Here is a 22890-nt window from a genome sequence, read left to right on the forward strand (position 1 = left end):
TCGTGGAGTCATGAAGCCTCTGCAGCATGCTATCTCTCTAGGCTGGTGAAACCAGTTGTGTTGCATCAAAATAACAGAATAAACCAAAAAGCAGAATGTCACATCCAGCAAACAGGAATTCTCATTCAGGAGGAAGGCAGAGACAGCTATTCCAGACTGGCAGTGGGATCCTCAGGAGGGCCCATAATAATGGGGGAAAGAGAAGTGACTAACTTCTTGTGGGAACACATACAAACGGTATAAGGAGTTTGAGAAGAAGAGTAGGTACAAAGAACATCAAGTTGAGGGACAGTGACAAATTTAAAATCAGGAGACACAAAAAGTAAAATAAGCAATACATTTTAGAAATACAAGGTTGCAGGAAGGAACTAGAAGTGGGGAGGAACAGGTCAGGAACTACTGGAGTCTTTTACAGGTCATTTAAAACTAAGTATAAGTAGTCCTTTACAAAAATTAAAATCAACCCGGGTGCCCGTGGCTCACACCTGTAATCCTAGCTACTCAGGAGGCAGAGATCTGGAGGATGACAGTTTGAAGCCAGCCTGGGCAAATAGATCTTGAGACCCTACCTCAAAAAACCCCTTCACAAAAAAGGGCTGGTAGAGTGGCTCAAGATGTAGGCCCCGAGTTTAAACCCCAGTACAAAAAAAATTAAAATCAGTTGGATGTGGTAGTACTTGCAATCCCAGAGCATGGGAGGTTGAAGAGAGAGGAACACAAGTTTGAGGTCAGCCTGAATAACTTTGTGAACCTCTCTATCAAAATAAATCAATAAATCAATAAATAAGTAAAATTAACTTTCAAAAGTCCCACTGATGTTTCCCTATGCTTTCCAATCTTCTCACCTATGGTATTTCTCATTTACTATACCTACTATTGAAATGCAATAGTGACAGACATTGCATCATCCCAGGAAGGAGAAACATTAAAAAATTGGAGAGTACTTTGAAATAGTTTTATTGGTTCATAAGACCTTTGCATATAAAAAAAATACCCAAAACACTATGCAGTATTAAATCACAATTACATTTTTTACCAATTTAAACTACCCAGAATATACATTTTTTTAAAGAAAAAAAATCCTACTGAACTGAATTTTGAAATGACATTATGACTTAAATACTATGACAAAATAGATAATTCCTTATAACATTAATTCATTGCACAAAGCTGCCAGATATTTTCATAAGCATAACCATTGCACAGAGTGCAAATGAACACAATTTCAATGTTACACATTTAGTTGAAGTAACTGCCTCCATCCATGGAACTCTTAAAATTTCTGGCACAAAACCCTGGTCTGTTTTAACTTCTACCAGGCAACCAACTCCAACATCCAGTGACTTTCCTCCCTCAAGCCAGAAGCATCGTTCTGCTTCTACCCACCACCAGAGAGTCAACACCGCCTTTGCTTGAAGAAGTCGACTCCCCTTAACTCCTCAGGCAGATACTCCTGGTCCACAGGCTCACTGTACATGGGGTTGTACTTGTAGCCTTTGCTGTAGCCCAAATCCTTCATCAGCCTGGTGGGTGCATTTCTCAGGTGCAGAGGGACGGGGGGCAGGGGCCCCTGGTGGTTCCGTAGGCATGCTTTGACATTGTTGTAGGCGCTGTAGACCTCAATGGACTTTGGGGCTCTGGCAAAATATACCACACACTGGGCCAGAAGCACCTAGGACACAGAAAGGCTCATGTCACCAGGAAGATGCCAGAAACCTTTGTTTAGCAGAGCACTTTAAGATCCCTCTAGTTAATTTTTAGAAGATTCCCACCATGCTTTTTCATTTCCCTTTTCCACCTAATCTGGAGAACCACTATCAGAGAGAAAAGACTCCTATGAAGTGAGAGGTAAGTCAGACAAGTGGTGCTCATTCATTTTAAACTGAAGAACTTTTTACTAAGTGCAATTTTTCTTAAACCCTCAGTATATAAAACGAACAGGAAGCTGCTGCCTGGAAATGAACCTACAGAGGCTTCTTGTTCCTCCAACTTTTCTGTCCACCAGAAAGCCTGGAGCACTTCTGGAGATTCCTGTGGACTGTTAGAAAACACCACCTCATTGGTACTCAAGGTCTCATCTCTAGAAGGCTAAGATTCTATGCAATAGAGTTCAAAACCCAAGCAGCTTACTCAGTGGGCCCGAAACACCAACTGGGAAGGCAGGACATATATTCAAATTCACAAAGGGACAGAATACAAGAGAAAGGAACAGATTTACAGAACATTGACCTGGTTACTTTACCTCACATTCGGGCATGCCTATAAAATGACAGCCTTGGTAAGCAGCAACTGCTTGTGTTAACGCAGATGGGTCTGCCAGGCCTGTCACACAGAGAGAAAAAAGAAAGTTTAAGTCATAATGCACTGTCAACATTCTGTCCTCATGCTGCCGTGACCAGAGACCATCACTGCATGTTGATTTAGTGACCAAAATAAAGCCCATTTAGCAAAATAGATTGACTTATCTATGATCTTCAATCACATTAACTCAGTCAAGAAATATTGAGTGGTTACTAGGTGATGTCAAGAATTGCCTTCTTGTGGATAAAAACTACTTCTACAGGAAGATCATATACAACAGACATAGGAGAGGAGGTTATGAAGACAGTTGCAAAGATGGATACATTAAAAACAAAACATTTATAAAGACCCGATCAAAGTAAAGCTTTTCTGATTGTTGTCTTTAAATGGTGTCCATAGTTCCATTTGTCTCAGAAATTGTCCAATAAAAACCTCAATCCTAGCTGCAAAAGCAAAGTGAAAAGTATGTCTTTTATTTTAATGCTCTGAACAGTCACTTGTGTTTGAAAGATCATTCCTAAAAGGAAACAGAAAATGTTGACTTGATGAACACACACTCAAAAGCACAAATACATCAAGCAATATACAACTGAGCTCCTGCTAAGTCTTTCTTTTCCTTCCTATCCTCATGATCCCATGACATTTTTAGTTAAAAAAAAAAAAAACAAAAAACAAAAAAAACCACACTCCCTCCCTCATACTGCCCTCATGTAGACCCTCAACCATACTCACCAATGTCCTCGCTGGCAAACCTCACTAGCCTTCTTGCCACATACAGCGGGTCCTCCCCTCCCTCAAGCATGCGTGCCAGCCAGTAGAGGGAGGCATTCTGATCAGAGCCCCGCATGGCCTTGTGCAGAGCAGAGATGCAGTTGTAGTGTTCTTCTCCTGTACAACAGAGAGAGCATCACTGCAGTGCTAGGCCTGGGCCTGCTGGTCTTCCAGAAGTCTGCCCTAAGACAGGCCCTAGGAACACTGGGGAGGGTGGGGCTTGACAGCTGTTCTCAAACCTCATTTGGTGGGGTGCAAAGCCTGAATCAGCCCCAGGGTGGTTCTCCTTGGGGCCAGGTATCTGTCCCATTCACATGAAGAGGATGCTGCAGGAGGAACCTGTGGGGGGTTGTCTATGCAGAGTGTACAAAGAAACAGAGTGGAGGGAAAGGGACGGAGGATCACTCTGAAAGGTGATCTCCTCCACCACAGTGGGCTTGCCAGAGACAAGAGTGTAAGGAGGGAAAGTCTCACATCCTGGTTCCATCCTTTGTCCCCATAGTCTATTTGAGGAAAGCTGACCGTGGGCCTGGTGTTAGCTATCAGAATGGAGAGAAAAGCAGCAAGGGCAGCTGTTATAGCCCATTTGTTTCTTAGTGTCATTACCAGCTGCTTTCCTGGTATCTGAAGCCTGTGGTCATTTACACCACAGCCTTAGTGTGGGGACACCTGTGTGCAGGATCCCAGAGGACTGACGTATGAGTGAGCAGCTCTCACCCTGAAAGTACCGTGGCCCCTCCCTCACCATTTGTTCTTAGTCCATCTTTAACCATAGATTCACCTGGGAACAGATTAGGGAAGCGTGCTTTAGAAAAAACACATTATTATAGCTAACCACTGTCAAAAATAAGCAGTGGGACTTGTACACATTTTTTGACTTTCTGACCATCCTTTCACTTAAGTTCTAGGAGAGCATACCTCTTCCTGAGAAGGCAGAGGGTGCTGTGTCATGACTCCTTGCCGAGAAGCACCTGGTCTGGGCTCATCATCAGCCATGTCAACAATAGAATTGTGCTCTGCTGGGCACACCCTGGACCCAGGAACAAATCCTAGCAGCTATTAAGATAACACTTGGTCTTCAGATGGAGATGAGAGCAAGTCACAAGATGCTGGCCTACCTAAGGAGAAAGACTCAAAAGGTGATGGCAGGGCCCCAGTAACTCCAGTTTTTGAAGAAACTAAGGGCAGATCATCAGCATCAGCCCAGCTACTGGATTTCTGTGGCCAAACAGAGAGTCACCTATGCCAGGGCTTCCCTCGTGAAGTTAGCCATGGATTCTGGCTGGGAAAGTGATGTAGGTGATCCCCATGGTTCTGGCTTCCTATCCCACCCCTCTGGCCTGGGCATCCTGTGCTCTGCAACTCTGCAGGACAGGGCCAGACTTGGCCAAACACATGAGTAGGGAGGGAAGGAAGAAATCACTTCTAGCTTACTTTCTATGAAATGCACACTTCCCAACACAGGTTATTCATCTTCTCCCAGTTTTACTGGGTCAACATGAAAGGTAATCCCTCTGGTATGGTAGGCCAAAGCATGGGCTCTGGGGCCAGGTAACCTGGGCTTGAACCCCAAATTCACCATGAAGCCAAGGGCAAGTTCCTGATCCTCTATGCCTCAGGGTTCCAAATGGTAAAATGGGAGTGCCAAGACCCCCTACCTCATAAGGATGTATTAAATAACACAGGTCTGGCAGAGCAAGCACTAGAGAAACACTATATGGGTATCAGATTTTATTTTCTATGCAATCTTCCATTTTTGCTTTTACTGTATACTGATTCATAACTGGAAATTTCACATCATTTATATAGAACCATGTCATCAATGCATGGCAGAAATTTGTTCTCATTTGGAAATTTCTTCACTCTGATTCAGAAGTATCAGAACTACTTGTAGGATCCTATTAGTTGGTAACTATATACTATGTGTAATATTAAAAGAAATATTAAAAACTCTGTGCATGGGCTTTGTCACACCAGTTATAAAAAGGCCCAAGAGTCTAAGCTAACAGGTTTCTAGGGCAATGCTTCTAGAATCCCTATTTATGGAATACCCTGTAAGAATATATTTCTTAAGGATATGAATTATGTTTGTGCATGTCTGCGATCTCCTGTGGAGCAGACTAATCCTAGAGTGGTGTAGGAGTGGTACCGTGTGAGTACACTGATATATTAGGAGGGTTGTGGCACCAAGAGGGCTCCACTTCCCCCACCCCCACTCTTCCTAGAGCAACAAAGAGCAACAGACAAGTTAGTCCCCCATCATGCATGGCTCCCTAGGAATGGACACTTCTATGGAGTGACTCCTTTTGGCAGGATGTGTGTGAGTTCAGTGACTGCGTGGTGTGCTAATGTGAAGCATGTGCAGACAATGGAGAAGGACATGGTCTTGGGAACTGGTCTATTGGGTCTTTGTGAACTAAGGCCAAGTTTTTAACCATCTGTAAAATGAGAATATTAATAAGCTACCTTCTTAAGGTTATTTTGAGAAATAAAGAAGAGTCTGTAAAATATTCAATGATTGTTAGTGAATGTCATACTATATGGATTTTAACTGAGTTTGATAAAATGTGAAAGGCATTGCAGTCAAAACAAAGCCTCCTTTGGGACACCTACAAGAAGGGAAAAAAAGACCATTGCTACTGAACCCAGAAGAACAAGGGAAAGTCTAGCACGTGGGAATTTTTGAAAATTTATTTTGCTCTTATCTTGTTTTTGTATATGGCCCAAAGCAAAGAAAGGCTCTAAAGCTAGCTATTTTACTTTTTAGACTTCTCAAGCATTGATATGACACTTATAAGTACAAGAGAGAGCTGGCCATGTGAGAAGGCCCATGCTGAAAGGCACAAGCTCACTAGGGTGCAGACAGGAGTGGGTATTCAGTGTATCTGACATGTCCTTAGCACTAACTAACACCCCAGAGTACCAGCACATAAAGGGCCCTAAGGTCACTCCACAGATGGGCAGTGAGCATGTTCAACCAGAAGAGGTGGTATCTGGGACTGAAGTCATTCTTCAGCCTTTCCACTCCTTCTCCAGCCAGTAAAGACTTTCGTTATTAAGAAATAGTGGAGAGAAAGCACAGTCTCTGCAATGTCCAATTATCAGCTTCTTTTTCTAGCAGGAATTTTAAAGGTGTGGGAAGTTTTATTCCACTACTGCAGTAAGGCTCCATTCACAATCTCACAAATGTTTAAGCATCAGAGTCTAGACTAATCTACAGCAAGCTATCTTCATCTCCCACTTCTTTTATAAAAAGATGCAAATGTGCCATACTTATACTTAACATTGCCAGCTCAAAGATTTAATAAGTTGGTCTATCTGCCTCCGTATCTGCCATCTGTGAATGAGGTTCTACACAAACATGTAAGCGTACACTGTAAAATTAAAAGTTCAAAGAAGCTATTAGAAAACAAAATCAACAAGATCCATGTAAACATAATTTTTAGTTTAAACTCTAGAAATTAAGGAATTTAACTTTCAAATAAACTACTAAGTCATTTACTGCAAAAACCCCTCTTCTCTCTAGTTACAAATGATCACAAAAATTATTCACTGTCAACTGAATGCATTGGTTTTCAAAAGTACTTGTGTTCTACAAGCACCACAAATGACCAATGGGGAAATGTCTAACAACCTATAACATGAAGAAGTCTGGAATTTCAAATTCCAAAACTCCTCTTGATTTTTATCAGTGCAGTTTCTGCTTTATGCCTCTTCAGAAAGTCATCCAGTATGGGAGGTTTAATTCTATTACCAATATTCAGCTCCAGTTGAGAATGTGGGGCATGCTTTGGACTCAGCTGAAGGTCAGACACCTGGAAATGAGCATGTGTGCACATACTTATTTCCCTACGGTTTCATTCTTTCCACATTCCAAGTACTCACCTGCTCGGTCATATAAGATGTGGGACCGCTGGAGGCCTTCTTTTACATCATTCTCAGTGATGAGAACTCTGCTGGGAGAATAGGTTTGCCCACTCTTCTTACAGAACAACTTCCTAGAGCTTAACCTGGCCAGCACTGCCAGCTGCAGTCCATTCAAGCCAGTGCGGGCGTCCCCATCACTGAGGTATGCCAGAGTGTCTACTGCTTTATCTTCTATGAACACAGAGGGCCTGCAACACAACCAGTGTCATACTCAGGTCACACACTTAATTCTGCAGCAGATCTTAAGGCTTTTGTCCCTTATTCTGAACTCATAGTTAAACATTTGAGACCAGATCTTGTAAATTACAAGGATAACTCATTGTATCTTATGAGTCATGAAGATCTTAGTTCTCCAGATTAGGTAGCTCAATTCCCTCATTTTACAAACAATAAAGTTCCTGTTACTCTGGCACATCAGGACCTACAAGCAGGTCTCTGGAATTGTGGCCTGGGGTGTTCTGGGATTGCAGATTACTTCTTTATGGAGAAATATGCACAGGATAGCAGGGAGAGTAACAGACAGTTCCCACTAGCTAAGGAACAGATCAAAAGACTGCCAGAACTTTAGCAGTTAAGTTACTTACTCTTCAAATGTCAAGACTAAAATTTATGATCACATCTCTAAGTTTGGACCTTAGGTCTAACTATATATAATTACTTTTCAAGTTTGATTCAGCAAAAGTTTATTTTCCTAGTCTAGACAAGCTATCTAGCATGCTTCATTACTTAGAAGGGTCTTTTTAATTTCTCATAGAACTGGTACCTGCACATTTGTGAAGCACAATGACAGTTCACTCATGTCATTACTGCGCTTCTGCTGAAAAATATCTACAGTAACTAACGAGTTCATTAGGACTGTCCGAATCAGCTACTTGAAAAACAGTGCACAGGTACAAAAGTGTTTTAAAGGGAAGCATTCACCTTGTCTTCTGGGATCAACACAGAGTTCCTAGAAGACATTTTTTTTTTTTGGTGGGACTGTGGTTTGAACATAAGAGTTCCTAAATGCATACCCACCCACACTACTTCACTTGGTGAATAACTTCAATAATGCCAATGTGCATTTCACTCACTAAAACATGTGTCTGACTTCTTAGAAGACTTTCTCATCTCATTCCCTTATTTACCAAGGGTGGTCAAGATTCCTAGTTATTTACTGTGGGTCTCACCACACATAAGCTATGTGGCTGAACTTAGTTTTCTAACAAACCACTCTCTCTTCAGATGCATGACAACTGTCTGAGCCCTACAACCCTGGTTATACCATGGAAATTCATCTTCCTCCCTTCTGATGGTAGCATGCTCTCAGGAGACACCACACCAGAGGACTCACAACACACGTGAGGTTGTATCACAGGTACTCTATAAAGACTGTGGAATAGTTCTCAAGAAGAAACTGATTGTGTGGAAGATGATTTAAAAGAAGATAAGAGAATACATACTAAAAAAAAATGTGTAAAGGAGAGACCAGCACCCGAGAGTATATCCCTTAATGTGCCTGAGAGGGAAGACCAAACTACCTGAATACCTCATTTCTGTCTCATAAAAGCAATACTTTCCACCTCCTTGGAAAGCATCCTAGCAATAAAAGCCTGCAGAATGATAGAAGGGAGAAAAGGAGTATAAGTAGGAGTCATAATCAGCCTACCAGATGAAACCACAACATATCCTGAACCATGAGTTGGGGTACTGATCACCAGTCATCTCTCCATTCTCACTAAATGTTTGCACCTCAAGAACCAATCAGGTTTTATTCTTTTGTTGCATTCCAAGTGACTGGTAGATAACAAGCATTCAATATTTGCACAATTGAGTGGATTAACTTCAACTTTTTCACCATCCCACAGTAAAACATATTTTTAAAAAAATCATGAAAATATAGAAAACAAAACCTCTAGTCTACCACCTAAAGGTAACAACATCTATGATGTCATTCATTGAATTTCCTTTAAGAGTCAATCAACTAGGCAACTAGCAACCTTACAGCTAATTTTAAAACAAAATTGGCATCCCATGTGTATAGTTTCACATCATTAAAAATTTACTATTGGTCAGACCTCTAAATATTACTGCCAAATTAAGTGCACATTACATTAAATTTTAAAAATAGAAAAAGGCGGAAATAGTTACCTACAATTGGACTACCTTAAATTAGTATTTTGGTATATATCCCTTTCCTCTTAATTTATCCTTTATTGCTCCACAGATTTATAAACAGCTGCTCATTTAGTTGCTCCAACTGAATAAAGCTTTAAAAATGGCTATGCATTATATATAGTTGGGAAATAAGGCCCTTCCCTTGATTTTTAAACTCATAATCAAAGGATAAGTCATTCTACTGATCTGGTTTGGTCATAGGGACTGCCACCACTATAAAGACAATTTAATAAAAGTAACCCAACCTCCCATTGCCCCTTCTTCATTCCCTTAGGTTCAATCCATATTCCAAAAATTTATTCCTGTCCAAAAGGAGAGAGCATTTTTAAATCCAAATGAATCTGCCAGCAACTCTGTCCAAATATTAAAAGGGATGCTGATGGTATTCACAATGGTCACACAAGCAGAATACAAAATAAAAATAAATGCACAATTAAGAACACTGTGCAGAAGATGCCCCAGCACTGACGAATGGATTAAGAAAATGTGGTATCTATACACAATGGAATTTTATGCAGCCATGAAGAAGAACGAAATGTTATCATTCGCTGGTAAATGGATGGAATTGGAGAACATCATTCTGAGTGAGGTTAGCCTGGCCCAAAAGACCAAAAATCGTATGTTCTCCCTCATATGTGGACATTAGATCAAGGGCAAACACAACAAGGGGATTGGACTATGAGCACATGATAAAAGCAAGAGCACACAAGGAAGGGGTGAGGATAGGTAAGACACCTAAAAAACTAGCTAGCATTTGTTGCCCTTAACGCAGAGAAACTAAAGTAGATACCTTAAAGCAACTGAGGCCAATAGGAAAAGGGGAACAGGTACTAGAGAAAAGGTTAGATCAAAAAGAATTAACCTAGAAGGTAACACCCATGCACAGGAAATCAATGTGAGTCAATGCCCTGTATAGCTATCCTTATCTCAACCAGCAAAAACCCTTGTTCCTTCCTATTATTGCTTATACTCTCTCTACAACAAAATTAGAAATAAGGGCAAAATAGTATCTGCTGGGTATTGGGGGGGGGGGAAGGGTGGGGGCGGAGTGGGTGGTAAGGGAGGGGGTGGGGGCAGGGGGGAGAAATGAACCAAGCCTTGTATGCACATATGAATAATAAAAGAAAAATGAAAAAAAAAAAAGAACACTGTGCAGGAAGTTCTAAAAGTTCTACCTATTACCCAATATATCCTGAATTCCCATTTACTCTATCAAGTTCTGAAGAGTAATAAGATATCCTGAGAGTGGATGAGAGAGGTCAAGCTAAGAATGATAAAAGATATTTTTATTTGTACACCACTAGTAAGTTACAAAATATCTTGAAAGAGTGTCCCTAAGAATGGAGGTGTGGCTCAAGTAGTAGAGGGCCAACCTAGCATGAGGCACCAGGCTCAAACTCCAGTACCGCCAACCCACCCCAAAAAAACACCTTTCCCTAGTCTGGAGAATTTAATATTAGTTTTTACTTTAAGTATAAACTTACAAATGTTTTTGCATTTGAAAATACCTTCAAAGGTAAAATAGAATTAAAACTGCTTAAAATACACGTACTGGGGAATATCATATTCCTAGTTAACAAGACCTAGAGATGAAATAGACTTAAAGTCTAGCTTCTCCAGTTGAAGAAAGAAGCTTTGATCTGAACAGAGGAACATGGAAAGCTCCCTTCTTCTTTTTTTTCCTTTCCAGGGGCCTGAATCCTTCCACAAGTTGTTTTTTCTGGTGGATGGTACTGGGATTTGAAGGATACTAATTTACATGACTGGATGTTTAAGGAGTGAAAATGTACTTGCCATTTCACAGCAGAAAAAACACATGGCTTTGTTAAAATCATTCCTCCTTAAATTAGAAACCAAACTTTGTGAATCTCTTTTACTAAGAAAAGGAGAATTATAAAGTCAGGGTAACGACTATTGTAGAGTAGTTCTCAACCATGACGTACATCAGGTTCCTCAAATACAGATGCAGACACCTCACAAATTTATTGATTCCCAAGTCTCCAGGGACAGGTCCTGGGCACACTGCATTCCAAGTAAGTGTGATGTGCAGATCCATTAAAAAAAGCACTCCTGCTACATGACAGATGGGATGTTTTGTCCCTAACTATTTGCAAATTGAGTTGTCCTTAACTGTTTAGAGAAAGATTAGAATGGTAACACTCACCGTTAGCATTCATTTCCTTTCACCCTGGTGCCTAGACCCCTAATAGCAATGAAGGCCACTTAAGTAGTTAGCATCACACATTTAAATATGGTTCTACCATGTTCAAGGTGGATGACTGTGGACATGTTACTTAATCTTGTTGTGCCTGTTTCCTCATCTAATAAACAGGAGCCACTGATACCTGCTTTGCAGAACTGGACTGAGGATTAAATAAGACTTGCAGAATGCTCAGAGTAGTGCCTGTTCTATTATGAGCACTTAATAAATGTCAGCTATTACTATTAACAGTAATGAGAATCATTTGAATTAGAATGCTCAATAGCACATACTCTAGAATTACAAATCTTCAAGGTAAAGCTCTAAACTCTGCTGTTTCCAAGATAACCAGAGTAAAACAAAATAAAACTTACTTTCTTCACAGAGAATATACATTTTCACAGATAACATTTTTCTCTACTTTATTCCACGGAGGCATTTCTTTCCAATTGTACTATACCATACACCTGGTGGAGGGAGCAGAATATGGTTGAATACTGACCTCAAAAGATGTAAGTCCACAGGTAAGAACCTGTGGATGTGACCTCATTTGAACACAGGGTCCTTGCAGGTATAACTAAGGATCTTGAAATGAGGTCATCCTAAATTTAGCGTGTATCCTAAATCCAATGACAAAAGTTCTCGTAAGACATGGGGACATACAGAAGGTTATGTGAAAATAGAGGCAGAATGGAGTGATGTGGCCACAAACTAAGGAATGCCTGGGAGCCACTACTGGAAAGCAGCTCTTTTTTTCTAGAGCCTCTGGAGGGAGTGTCCCCTTATACTTTATAAGAAAAAAGTTTGTTGTTCTAAGCCACCTGATTTGTGGTTATTTGTTACAGCAGCCACAGGTAATTAATACAAGGTCTACAGATCTGTTTCTGATTTTTGGTATTTTATGGCATCATTTCAATATACTATTTCTCCTCTGTATTAAGTATACTAGTTTTAATGCATATTAATGTACCTTCTCCTTCATATAAACATGGCTATATTAGTATTCCTTTTTACCTTATATTTAAATATTTTTAAGAAAAATAGTTAATGTGCTCTACACCCATAATTCACTTTGGCCAGGCCCTCCTATTACAGTGTTGCATTATTTTTCTTTTCTATTTAGTGGAAGAAAAGATTGTTCTGGAGGAAGGCCAAACAACTAAAAAAAAAAGGAAAAAAAATCTATACCCCTTTTGTTTTGGGGTTTTGTCTGGGACTCCTCCTTGCAGGTAATTTCAGGAAAGCCCCAACTAAATTAAGCCACAGCACCTCACACAGGGACAGTTGCCACTTCACCTCTTTCATACAGTTCTTGAAACCCTGCCTGGCTAGACAGGGCAATTGTGGCTTCTCATTCCACCTTCTTCATTTCCATGTAGACACAGACATGCTCTACCTGGTCCACAAACAACTACTTCTTCAGGGGTGTTCTGAACATACATGTGTCCAGTGATCTGAGGATCTAGACTCCTTCACAGCAATAAGCAGTACAGGGGTTCGTATCCCTTTGTGGTTACCAAAAAAAAAAAAAAAAGGAAAAAAAAGTAAGCAGGATGACTGAACACTTGTTTACTCTTTCACTTTCAACAGCCCAAGCTGCATGTTCTCTACAGTCACAGGAATGTGCTTCTCAACACTCAGTCAATGCCTAGTACATGCAAGAACTTCAATTTCTACTGAATAAATACATATAGGAGGAAATTTTAGAGAACACTCAGGTGGGGCTGCAGTGCATGAACGGTGTGGATTTGATCCCCAGCAAACACACACATAAATGGACCACTTTCATCTTGCTCTAATGAGTATGTATACGTGTATGCTATGTGAGAACTCCCAGTTTCTCAATTACACTCAAGAATGGTGTAAGAAGCAACTTGGATCAATTTCAGCTTCAGTACCCCTGCTTACCTCCTCTCAACCAGTCCTTAACAGCCCAAGATTTCTCTGTATATGTTCTAGTTACTATCTAGGGCACCAAAACACAACAGAAGAATATGAATGCACTATTCGGGTTTAGAGTCTTTTTTTCCAAGCTAGATTAGTACAACCAAATCTGACTTATGTGCACAAGGGTAAATATACAGCTGATGCCAGTCAACAGGAATTTGAAAGTAAAATTTTACACAATAACTGAAAGGTAACACAATCCATTCTTAATTATCCGTGGCCATGAGGAAGGCAGTCACTTCTTTTAGGAAGTCACTTAGAATGTGTTTTTTCTGTGACCTATGACATCTCTCAACTTCTTGTCAGAACTGCTAGCAAGCAGACCAATTAATGGATCTAAGCTTAGTAATTCTTTCATCTTACTCTGCTTGCTGCTGATGAAAAGGATGGTGGTATCAAAAAAAAGGCTCTTGATACCTGAGTAATTATTTCTTTGTGTTGGACAAACCCCAAAATACACAAATAACCTACTTTTCACGTATTGAAAGCTAAGATTTATTCACTAACATAATATATACTAGATGGTGCTGGGGATATAAACAAGAAAGATGAATTCTTATTTTCCTAGCTTTCTCAGGAAGGTGGGGGACAAAAGAAAGCAAAAGAGAGTGAAATAAGATCCTAAGAAAGATCAATTCTAAATGAGTGACAATGGAAAAAGTAACCCACCTATTGGATATAGAAGGTATTTTCTGATATGTAATTTTAGCAGGTTTGGAATCATTAACTCATTTTTTTATATCTGTTTCTCAGTTTCAATAACTAAACAAAATCTTAAATTCTTTCACTGGATCTTCTCAAACTTTAATGCACTGGCTAATCACCTAGAAATCATTCTTTTTTTTCCTTTTTACAGTATGGGGTTCAAACTCAGGGCCTCACACTTGCTAGACAAGTATTCTACCACTTGCAGAGGCCACATCCATGGCCCTTATTTGCCTTTATTTATTTTTCAGATAGGGTCTGTGTTTTTGCCCAGGCAGCTTGGGACCATGAGAAATCTGTTTCAGGAGTGCAGCTGGAATTACAAGCAGAAATCTTTTTCCTGAGGATGATGAGCTCCACAGGCTACTGACCTTCTCCATTTTAGTTGAATTATGGCAGAGCAGTGACTGGGAGAAGAAAAACCTGAGGATATCTGAACAACTCAATCCCATGCAATGGTGACATCCAAAGAAAAAAAAATACATAAAAATGTTAGAAAAATTTTCCCTTTCTTTTCAATTTATCTTTACCACATGCTGCTATGAATCTATGAAGAAAATTTATTACAGAAAAGCTATACAGCTGGCCCTCCATGTCCATGAGTTCCAAATCCTCAAATTCACCATCTTGGCTTGAGAATATGGAAAAAACAAAAACAAAAACATGCATCTGTAGTGAAATGTGTGCACTTTCTTTTTTACTATCCCCTAAACAATACAAAAAACCAATTACTTACACAGAATTTACATTGTATTAGTTATTATAAGTAGTCTTGAGGGACTGAGGGTACAGTTCAGTGGTAGAATACTTATCTAGCATAAGAGACCAAGTGGATCCTCAGCACTGCAAAAATAAATATAAATAAGCATAGTAATATAAAGACAATTTAAAATATATGGAAAGATGTGATAGGTTCTGTGCAAACACTGTGTCTTTTTATGTAAGGGACTTGAGCACCTGCAAATTTTTCTATCTGCAAGGCTTCAGGAACTAATCCTGTGCAGATCCTGAGGGATGACTGTACTAGATACAATGACCTGGCAGGAGCCTGAGACCCACAAAGGGTTCCTGAGTATGAGCACATCTGACTGACACCAGCAGGTTCCATACTTCATTTCTGGCCACAGTCCTATTGGCCATCCCAAGTGTACTCTAAAACGAAGCAATTTTGCTCTACTTAGGGGTCCATGGCCAAATGTTTCAAGGCTTTCATGAGGCACAGCAGCATTCTTCCTACATCTGACACAGGAGCAAATGGGAGAAGCCAGGCACAGGGAGATTGCTGACAGCTAAATCCTGAGCCTACAACTATTCCTTGTACTTTAATCCTCACAGAAAAGTGGCTCCAGAACTTGGATTCAGGGCGGGCATAAGCAGCTGTGCAGTCCATAGCATGAGGAGATGGGCAATGGCCTCTCTCCAGACCAGATTATGTTCCATGGCATTATTTCAGCCAATAGGGAAATGACTTCTGAAGAATATGTTTTCATATAAATAAAGGAAAACCCCTGACCCAGGAAATCAAATTGATTATTCATATAAATAGATATATGTACACCCATATACCCTGCTTGTAACTGAACTCACAGTACTTCTGATGCAGAACGAGTTACCAAAAGGAACAAGACAGCTTGCAGTGTTTTCAGTTAAAATTCCTTTAGTTTTATGGAGTTTAGTTTTTCAAGTGTGCAAAAAGGTTTAACTAACTGTATGGTTAGAGCTCATTAATTTTTATTTAATATTTTTTAAAGAATCATAAAGTGCAGGACAAAAAGAAATTTGAATCTAGTACAAATCTGCCAAGATTTCTAAGTTACGTCTAGGAAGTACATATCTTTTTGTTCTATTCAATGAGGGACTTGCAGCCTTTAAAATAGTAAGTTTTCCCAAAGCTTTTAAAACAGTAAGCTAGGAAAAGAACCCTAAGTAAGTACAAAAGAAATAACAAAGCAATTATTAAAGCTTGAAGAATTATGAATATACCTACTAAAGGCTAGAAAATACATCTTAAAGGAAATGTTTGGGACAATATACTTTTTGGTAAGATTGAGCACTTCTCTTTTATTTTCATTACTTGCAGATCAACATTTCTTCTGGTCCCCACCCCTCTCCTGGCTGAGGCCCAGCCCTTTTTGGCCTGCTGCCAGCAGATTCTCTGGGCAGTGCGGGCCCCAGGCTGCTGTACACTGTCAACTTACTCAGCACTGCTGTTGCTGCTGTGGCTCAGAGGGTCAGTGGGACGGCTAGAGTCTAGGACATGGATTCCCAATGAGTTGATCGCTCTCATTAAAATAGTCACCATTGCCTCTACCGGAAGCTTCTCAAGAACAATCACCCGACAGCGGCTCAGAAGAGCAGTGTTGACCTGGAAGGAAGGGTTTTCGGTGGTTGCTCCGATCAAAGTGATCGTCCCACATTCCACGTGAGGAAGGAAAGTGTCCTAATCATGGGAGGAAAACAGAAGAAAGTGATTCCGGTCAACAGCCACCTGCAGAATCCTATGTAAGTTGGCGTCCATTCTTTCGTTTTCCTAATTTTTACTTTAGAGTATATTCACCAAATATGGACACAACCTTTGGAACAGTATATTCCTCTTGGTTTTTAAGTCTAAAACATGACTTTTAGAGTTAGTATCTAAGCCTCATCCTTTGCTGACAGAATAGCTCTGGGTAGAATTCTTAGTTTCAACATAATGACTTCTTTCCTAGAAAAGTATCTTCTACCCAAGGCTGAACTGGCACATACCATGTGTGTAATTTAGTTACAGAAGAGTAAGAAAATACAAAACCATTATTATTTCTGAAATCCTCTTTCCTATTCAATTATATTGTTATTCTTCCTAACAAACTTGGTAAATATGTAACCACTTTATGGGAAAATGCTAAGTTGAACCAAAGGTCCCATATAAAACCTAGAATACTAGCATGCAGGCAGAACTCTAAAGGGTCTATTTATTCAAAAAAGATTCAAATCAGAGGAAAAGTGCTATGTTTTGTTAAATATTTCTAGCTACAATTAAAAAGGTGCAATGAAATAAATCAAAGAAAAAAGAATGCCTGAAAAATGTTTTAATATCTATTAAGAAAAATCTAAAAGGTGGTTTTGTTTATAAAAATAAATTATATCCTTTTATTTCTGAAAGCCATTGAGATAAACATTCATCTTCATGATAACCTGAAGGCACAAATCATATAGACTTTAATTTTGAAACTAAAAAGAAATATAAGGGAGAAATAAAAACATTTACATAATGATCTTAAAATTAAGTTCAACTGCTCACAATGACTTTTAACATTTTAGATTAAAATTTTCTAAAAATTGGAAAACTTTATTCAAACTGCTTTTCTGATATGGACAGTTCAGGGATATACCAAAGAACTTTCTAAATACCAAAAAAACACTAAGAAAAATGTGTGGGGAAATAAACTGGAAGGAGATAGACTGATAAGTCTATGCTTCTTTGTAGACAATTAATAATGATATCAGTCCCTACCATTTGTTTAGTGCATTGTACTTCTCAAAGTGATCTGAGATACTATTTTATTTGATGTACATATTACCAAAGGTAGAAAAGGAAAGTAATATACCTGCTGAGATTTATTGAATCGATGAATCTCATCAATAAAAAGGATGGTTTTCCTTTTGAAAAAGCTCTTTTCATTCTGAGCTTGTTTTATGACATCTCGCACATCATTTGTCTTGGCATTTGTTGCAGACAACGTCACAAACCTTATGCTATGTTTCTTGCTGTTGTTGGCTATGATGTGAGCCAGGGTGGTCTAGAAAAGATGACACACAGTTTGAAAAGCTGACTACAAAGCAGCATCAGCATTATTTATTAAGCAACCTGAACTCTGAAGAATGCTCAGAGGCACAGATATGATTTGAAATACTACAGCACATTTAAAAAAAATTTTTTAGCTGGGCATGGTGGCTCACAGTTATAATACTAGCTATTCTAGAGTCAGAGATCAGGAGGATCGCAGTTCAAAGCCAGCCTGGACAAACTGTTTGAGAGACCCTATCTTGAAAAAACCCATTAAAAAAAAAAAAGGGCTGGTGGAGTGGCTCAAAGTGAAGGCCCTGAGTTCAACCCTGGTATGGCAAAAAAACATGCAAAAAAATTTTTTTAAATTATGAATAAAGGAGGTAAGTAGATAAATCTTGGGCTAATCCTGACCTTTTTTCCTTCTATGTCCCTAACCCCTTTTAATTGCTTTTTTGGGGACTATAAGATCTTTGGAATCCCAGTAAAGAATGACTTTCTTGATTTAGCACAGCCTGAGTGACAGCTGTGACCTCTCACTAAAGAGAAAATTCTCCCTCCTTCTGCCAAGAACTCATAGCTTCAACAGGAAGCTCAGTAAAAACAGCTGAGAAAGGAGAGTGAATGGCCTCTAAGTTGAGAGACATGACAACTCCCTAGCATCTGAAATGATTGCTGGCCACTCTGAAAGAAATTAACAGCAAGCACTTTGATCTTGTTGGCACTTGCAAGAAAACAAAGGAGAGCTCCAAGGAAAGCTATTCATTCAGTACCTGGCACTTAATGGGTGTTCAATAATGCTGTTACTACACTATAGAATGAAGTATAGGAATAAAGAAAAAGGGAAGACTGTTTAATGACAGGAACAATCTTGCTCTGAATGGAAAGGTGGCACTCATTTTCTAAAAGTTGCACAGCACCATTAGACACTGTGGCTGTTTCTTAATCAATCCCAGCCTACCTGCCTTCTGCAATCAGGTTCCAACATCACACATGCTTGTGTCTGATCACCAACTGCCTCACTAAGCAGCCTGGCCCAGTAAGTCTCTCGCACTAAATCTTCTGTGACTCATCCACTCATCTCCCTGCAGACATTTTTCTTGCTGTTTGGGACAGAGCTGATTATCCATTCTCTTGATGTTACATAAAGACTTCACAATTACTACCAATGCTCAATCCCCTAAATGGGGTAACAACTAAATTCCGGGATTCAGATGTTAACTGAGTATAACTCAGTGCATGCTTAGCATATCCATGGCCCTGGGTTCAATAACCAGCATACACACAAAAAACTGTTACTTGGGATACATCTGGCTTACGCCTGGTCAACCACCGGAACTTGAGTACAAACAAGAAAGCACAAGAGATGGCTATGTTCCAGGAACTAGAGTAAAGAGAGGCGTGGTTAAGTTGTGAGAGTGAAGCTGGAAGAAAAGCAGGAGAAAAATCACGCATGGTCTTATGTATGGATACTAAACCTCAAAGCTAGGAGAGCTCTTTACAATTCTGACCCCAAAGTCACTCTCCAGCTGATTCTCCTTCTTTCTTTCTTCCGCAAAGAATGCTCTTTACAGAAGAGCATTCTGTATAGTTCAGCACCTCTTAGCCTTCTCTTTTTCCAGGTTTACTGCCTTGCCACTTTTTCTCAAGAGTTCTTACAATGACATGTTCTCTAGGCCCACAACATCCTAAGTACTGCCCTCTGCACTTGGGTCAATCCCTAACGATGGTACAAGGAACTGGACATCAAAAGGCACTGAGGCCTCTCTAAAGTACAAGGCAGTATGAGAAAAGTTATGGAAATGCTTGATGAAATCACGTGCAGACGAAGAGAGCTTTCATATTGGTTCTGAAAACCACTCTTAAATCAACAACTACTGGAAGGAGATGGAAGCACAACAGAAATAGAAGGAATTACTTTTTCCACATACATACAAACGGAGCATACGAACGTTCCTCTCCAATTTTTGCAGCATGCTGTTTCCAGGAGAATGAGATCACTAAAAAACTAAGACATCTTCGCGTAAACCTAGGGATTCAGACATCTTCCTTTACAAAACGACAGCAGGCGTGTCTTAGGAACCAGAGGGGCGTGTGACTTCTCTCGCCCATCACGAGCTGCACTCGGGGCCCTGGCACTGCGCCCCGGGCCTCGCTCTCGGACGGGGGAGGCGGGGAGAGGCGGGGTCGGTGGGGGCCGTGCCAGCCACGGGGAGGAGGACGCCCGGGCCCGGGCCGGCACTCACCTTGCCGCAGCCCGGCGGCCCCCACAGGATGAGCGAGGGGATCTCGTTGGTCTCCAGCAGCGGGCGCAGCAGGGTCTCCTGCCCCACGGCGCGGCTCTGCCCGATGTAGTCCTGCAGCGTGTCGGGACGCATGGTGTCGGCCAGCGGCTTGCCCTCCAGCATCTGCCGGATCTCCTCGGCCGCCAGCGCCCGGGGGAGCGCGCGGCCCGCGCCGGCCCCGAAGGCGGCATCGGCGGCGTCGGCGTCCCAGTGCCCCGGGTCATCCTCGCCGTCCGCATCCCCGTCCCCGTCGCCATCGCCGTCGCCCCCCGCCTCCTCCTCCTCCGGCGCCTCCGCCTCGTCCCAGCTGCGCGGGGACGCGCTCCCTGCCGCGGCCGCGGCCGCCGGCCTCTTCCCCGACCCCTTTCGCGCGGGGCTGCTGGAGCGGGCCACCGGGAAGTCGGGGATGAGGCGGGCGCCGCTGGGCGTGGGCGGCGCGTCGTAGCTTTCCCGGCTCTCGGTCTCGCCGCCGTCGTCGCCCTCCTCGCCCTCGCCCTCGCTGCTTTCGGCCGCCGTCGGGGTGGCGGGCTGCTTCAGCGCCGAGCTTTCCGACAGCCGCCGCCGCTTGGCGCCGGGCGGCGAGGGCCCCTTGGCCCGCTCTCCCGTGCTGTGCGGCCCGGCCGCGGGCTCTGCGTGCCCTGCGGGGTGCAGCAGCAGGCAGCGGTCCAGGTGCGAGTTGATGTGCGCGGCGGGCATCATCTGCTGGCACACGGGGCACTGCACCTGGTGCAGCTGCGACAGGAAGGGGTCATCTTCCGGCCCACTCACCTCCATGGCGGCCGCCGCCCTCCCCGGCCGCACCTGCCCCTGAGAAAAAGCCCAGGCCTCTGATGCCCGCCGCTAGGCCCCGTGCCGCGCGACCCTCACTCGGGGAGGCGGCAGGACGCGCGCGGGCCGGGGGAGGGCGCCGCTCATGCCTCACGTCCGGAGCTCCCGCGTCGGCCCGCCCTCGGCCGGCCGCTGGCAACGCCTCATGCGGCGCGTCGGGAAATGTAGTCCTCGACCCGGTTGCCTCGCGCGGCCCTTCGGGAACCGTAGTCCGAAGCCGGTTGCCCAGACGCAGGCAACGTCTCTCCCGGCGCCTCGCAAAATGTAGTTCACGACCTCTTGTCCCAATCGCCGCCGGCCATTTCCACGCACTGCACGTTGGGAAGTGTAGTCCACTGCGGGTACCTGGGCCACCGTTCTACGAAACGCCTTTGTGGGGGTTGGGGGGAGTGAGGCTTGGACGGGGCGGTGCGCTTGCGCGCGCGCGAGGCCCCGTGGTGCCGGAAACGGCGCGCTTCTGCCGCAACGACTTGCGAAGCCGGGATGATTCTGAAGTAATTTGTGGCCGGGAACGCGGGTCTTCAGGCTCTCCACGCCGGTAGCTGAACCGGCGTGTGGGGTTGAGCAAAGAAGTAACCACGAAGGGTTGTTTGTAGTGAGAGGGAAACAAAAAAAAAAACCCAAACACCCCAATAGAAAACTGGGGAAACAGTCCTAACAACAGTAATAATGCGAACTACAGAGGTGAAAAAACGAAAGTTCACCTCAGCGGTAGTCGGAGGAACACAATTCAAGAGGTTTTCCCGCCCCTTTTAGGTTCGTCTGTAGCCAGGCCTGTCACTCAGCGCGCGCTCCAGCGCGTTACCTCACGTAGCCGTGCAGCAGCGGCGCGCTGCAAATCGACTTGGGCGTTCTGTCCCCATGGCAACAGTAACGGGCCACGGTGGTGTAGACGGGCGAAAAACGACGACCGAAAACACTTAAAAATAAGATTGAGACGTACTCTACTTCCTGTGATTTTGCTTTCTGCTTTTCTGTAAACTTCCCCGTGAATATATATTGAATGGAGAGATAACGCTGTCCTGCCTCAGCCTCCCGAATATCTGGGGATAAAAAAGTATCTTAAGCATTTTTTTACCGTCCGTAATCAGGAAGTAAATGAATTGAGGGAAAATGCAGACTTGTCTGAAGTGTGACAAAAACGGAGTTTTTAATTTCCTACACAACAGCATCTCGTTAAAAATTATTGTAGAGAAGTTTTAAATTTACTGTTTTTCCTTCTGAAGATCTGATGGTTTTTAGTTGATGAAGTAAGCTGGCAACAGCTAACAGGAAAAGGAACATACAAATTCTATTACATACCCAAGGCATAGTAGTGATAGACTCAAGGGCAAGATGGCTGGCTCATGTAGGGCTTATAGGGATGGGGGCTTGGGCCTCTAGGGTGGAGGTTGAGGGGAGGATGTGCATAGCTAACCAGGGCTGTACTGTTAAACAGAGGAAGTATCCCAAGTAACAGCAACCCGTGGCCAACTCTGGACCAGGTGTTAGACCCGAAATCTCTTCTTCCTGTGGATAGATCTTTCCCAGGTACAAAGGGGTGGGATGGACGGAGGAATCAAATGGAAAAACTGTGCCTACATCTGCCGCTTATGAATGGAGAGGGACGTATACATCTGTTTACAATAGGACAGCTTGCCATAGCCATTCTTATGTCTGCAGATGTCTTTTGGAAAACCCAACACCTGAAATATATTTTAGGTGGGATATTTTGCTGTCCCGCATTATAGAACAGCCAGCATCAAAAGATTTTATGATCTTCTTCATGTGAAAAGAAAGGGACAAGACACATTCTTACAGTTGATATTACCTGGAAGTGTGTGTCCCAAGATGGCCCGGGATTATATAAGGAGTGAAATCCAATTTTTCAAAGGGTAATAGTTTTTCTAACTAGAAATGTTAAACTCAAAAATAAGATGAATAGAAAAGCTAAAGAAATGTGAGTTAAGTAAAGAATATTTCTTTGACCATAGTATAGAGGATCATGAATTTTTTCTTAGTCC

The 22890-nt window shown here is 42.2% G+C and overlaps 1 protein-coding gene across 1 annotated transcript; it reads right to left on the reverse strand.

Moving 5' to 3' along the window:
• Window positions 1–941: 941 nt before the first annotated feature.
• Window positions 942–21025, reverse strand: Wrnip1 (WRN helicase interacting protein 1). The gene is made up of 7 exons (XM_020185299.2): window positions 20021–21025; window positions 17596–17787; window positions 16207–16448; window positions 6958–7187; window positions 3034–3189; window positions 2243–2322; window positions 942–1672 (listed from the first exon to the last, which is right to left on the reverse strand). The coding sequence occupies exons 1-7, from the start codon at window positions 20831–20833 to the stop codon at window positions 1397–1399; spliced, it is 1989 nt and encodes a 662-aa protein (XP_020040888.1). The 5' UTR covers window positions 20834–21025; the 3' UTR covers window positions 942–1396.
• Between the last annotated feature and the right edge of the window lie 1865 nt (window positions 21026–22890).

The sequence above is a fragment of the Castor canadensis genome, chromosome 8 (genome assembly GCF_047511655.1).
Source record: "Castor canadensis chromosome 8, mCasCan1.hap1v2, whole genome shotgun sequence".
NCBI classification, from domain to species: domain Eukaryota; kingdom Metazoa; phylum Chordata; class Mammalia; order Rodentia; family Castoridae; genus Castor; species Castor canadensis.

Excerpts from the sequence above, each read along its gene's own strand:
- Wrnip1 (XM_020185299.2), bottom strand. The coding sequence starts at position 20,833 with ATGGAGGTGAGTGGGCCGGAAGATGACCCCTTCCTGTCGCAGCTGCAC. Across the intron at positions 16,449-17,595 it reads GATTCAATAAATCTCAGCAG|GACACTTTCCTTCCTCACGT; the intron begins GTATATTACTTT and ends TCCCATGATTAG. Across the intron at positions 2,323-3,033 it reads GTTTGCCAGCGAGGACATTG|GCCTGGCAGACCCATCTGCG; the intron begins GTGAGTATGGTT and ends TCTGTGTGACAG.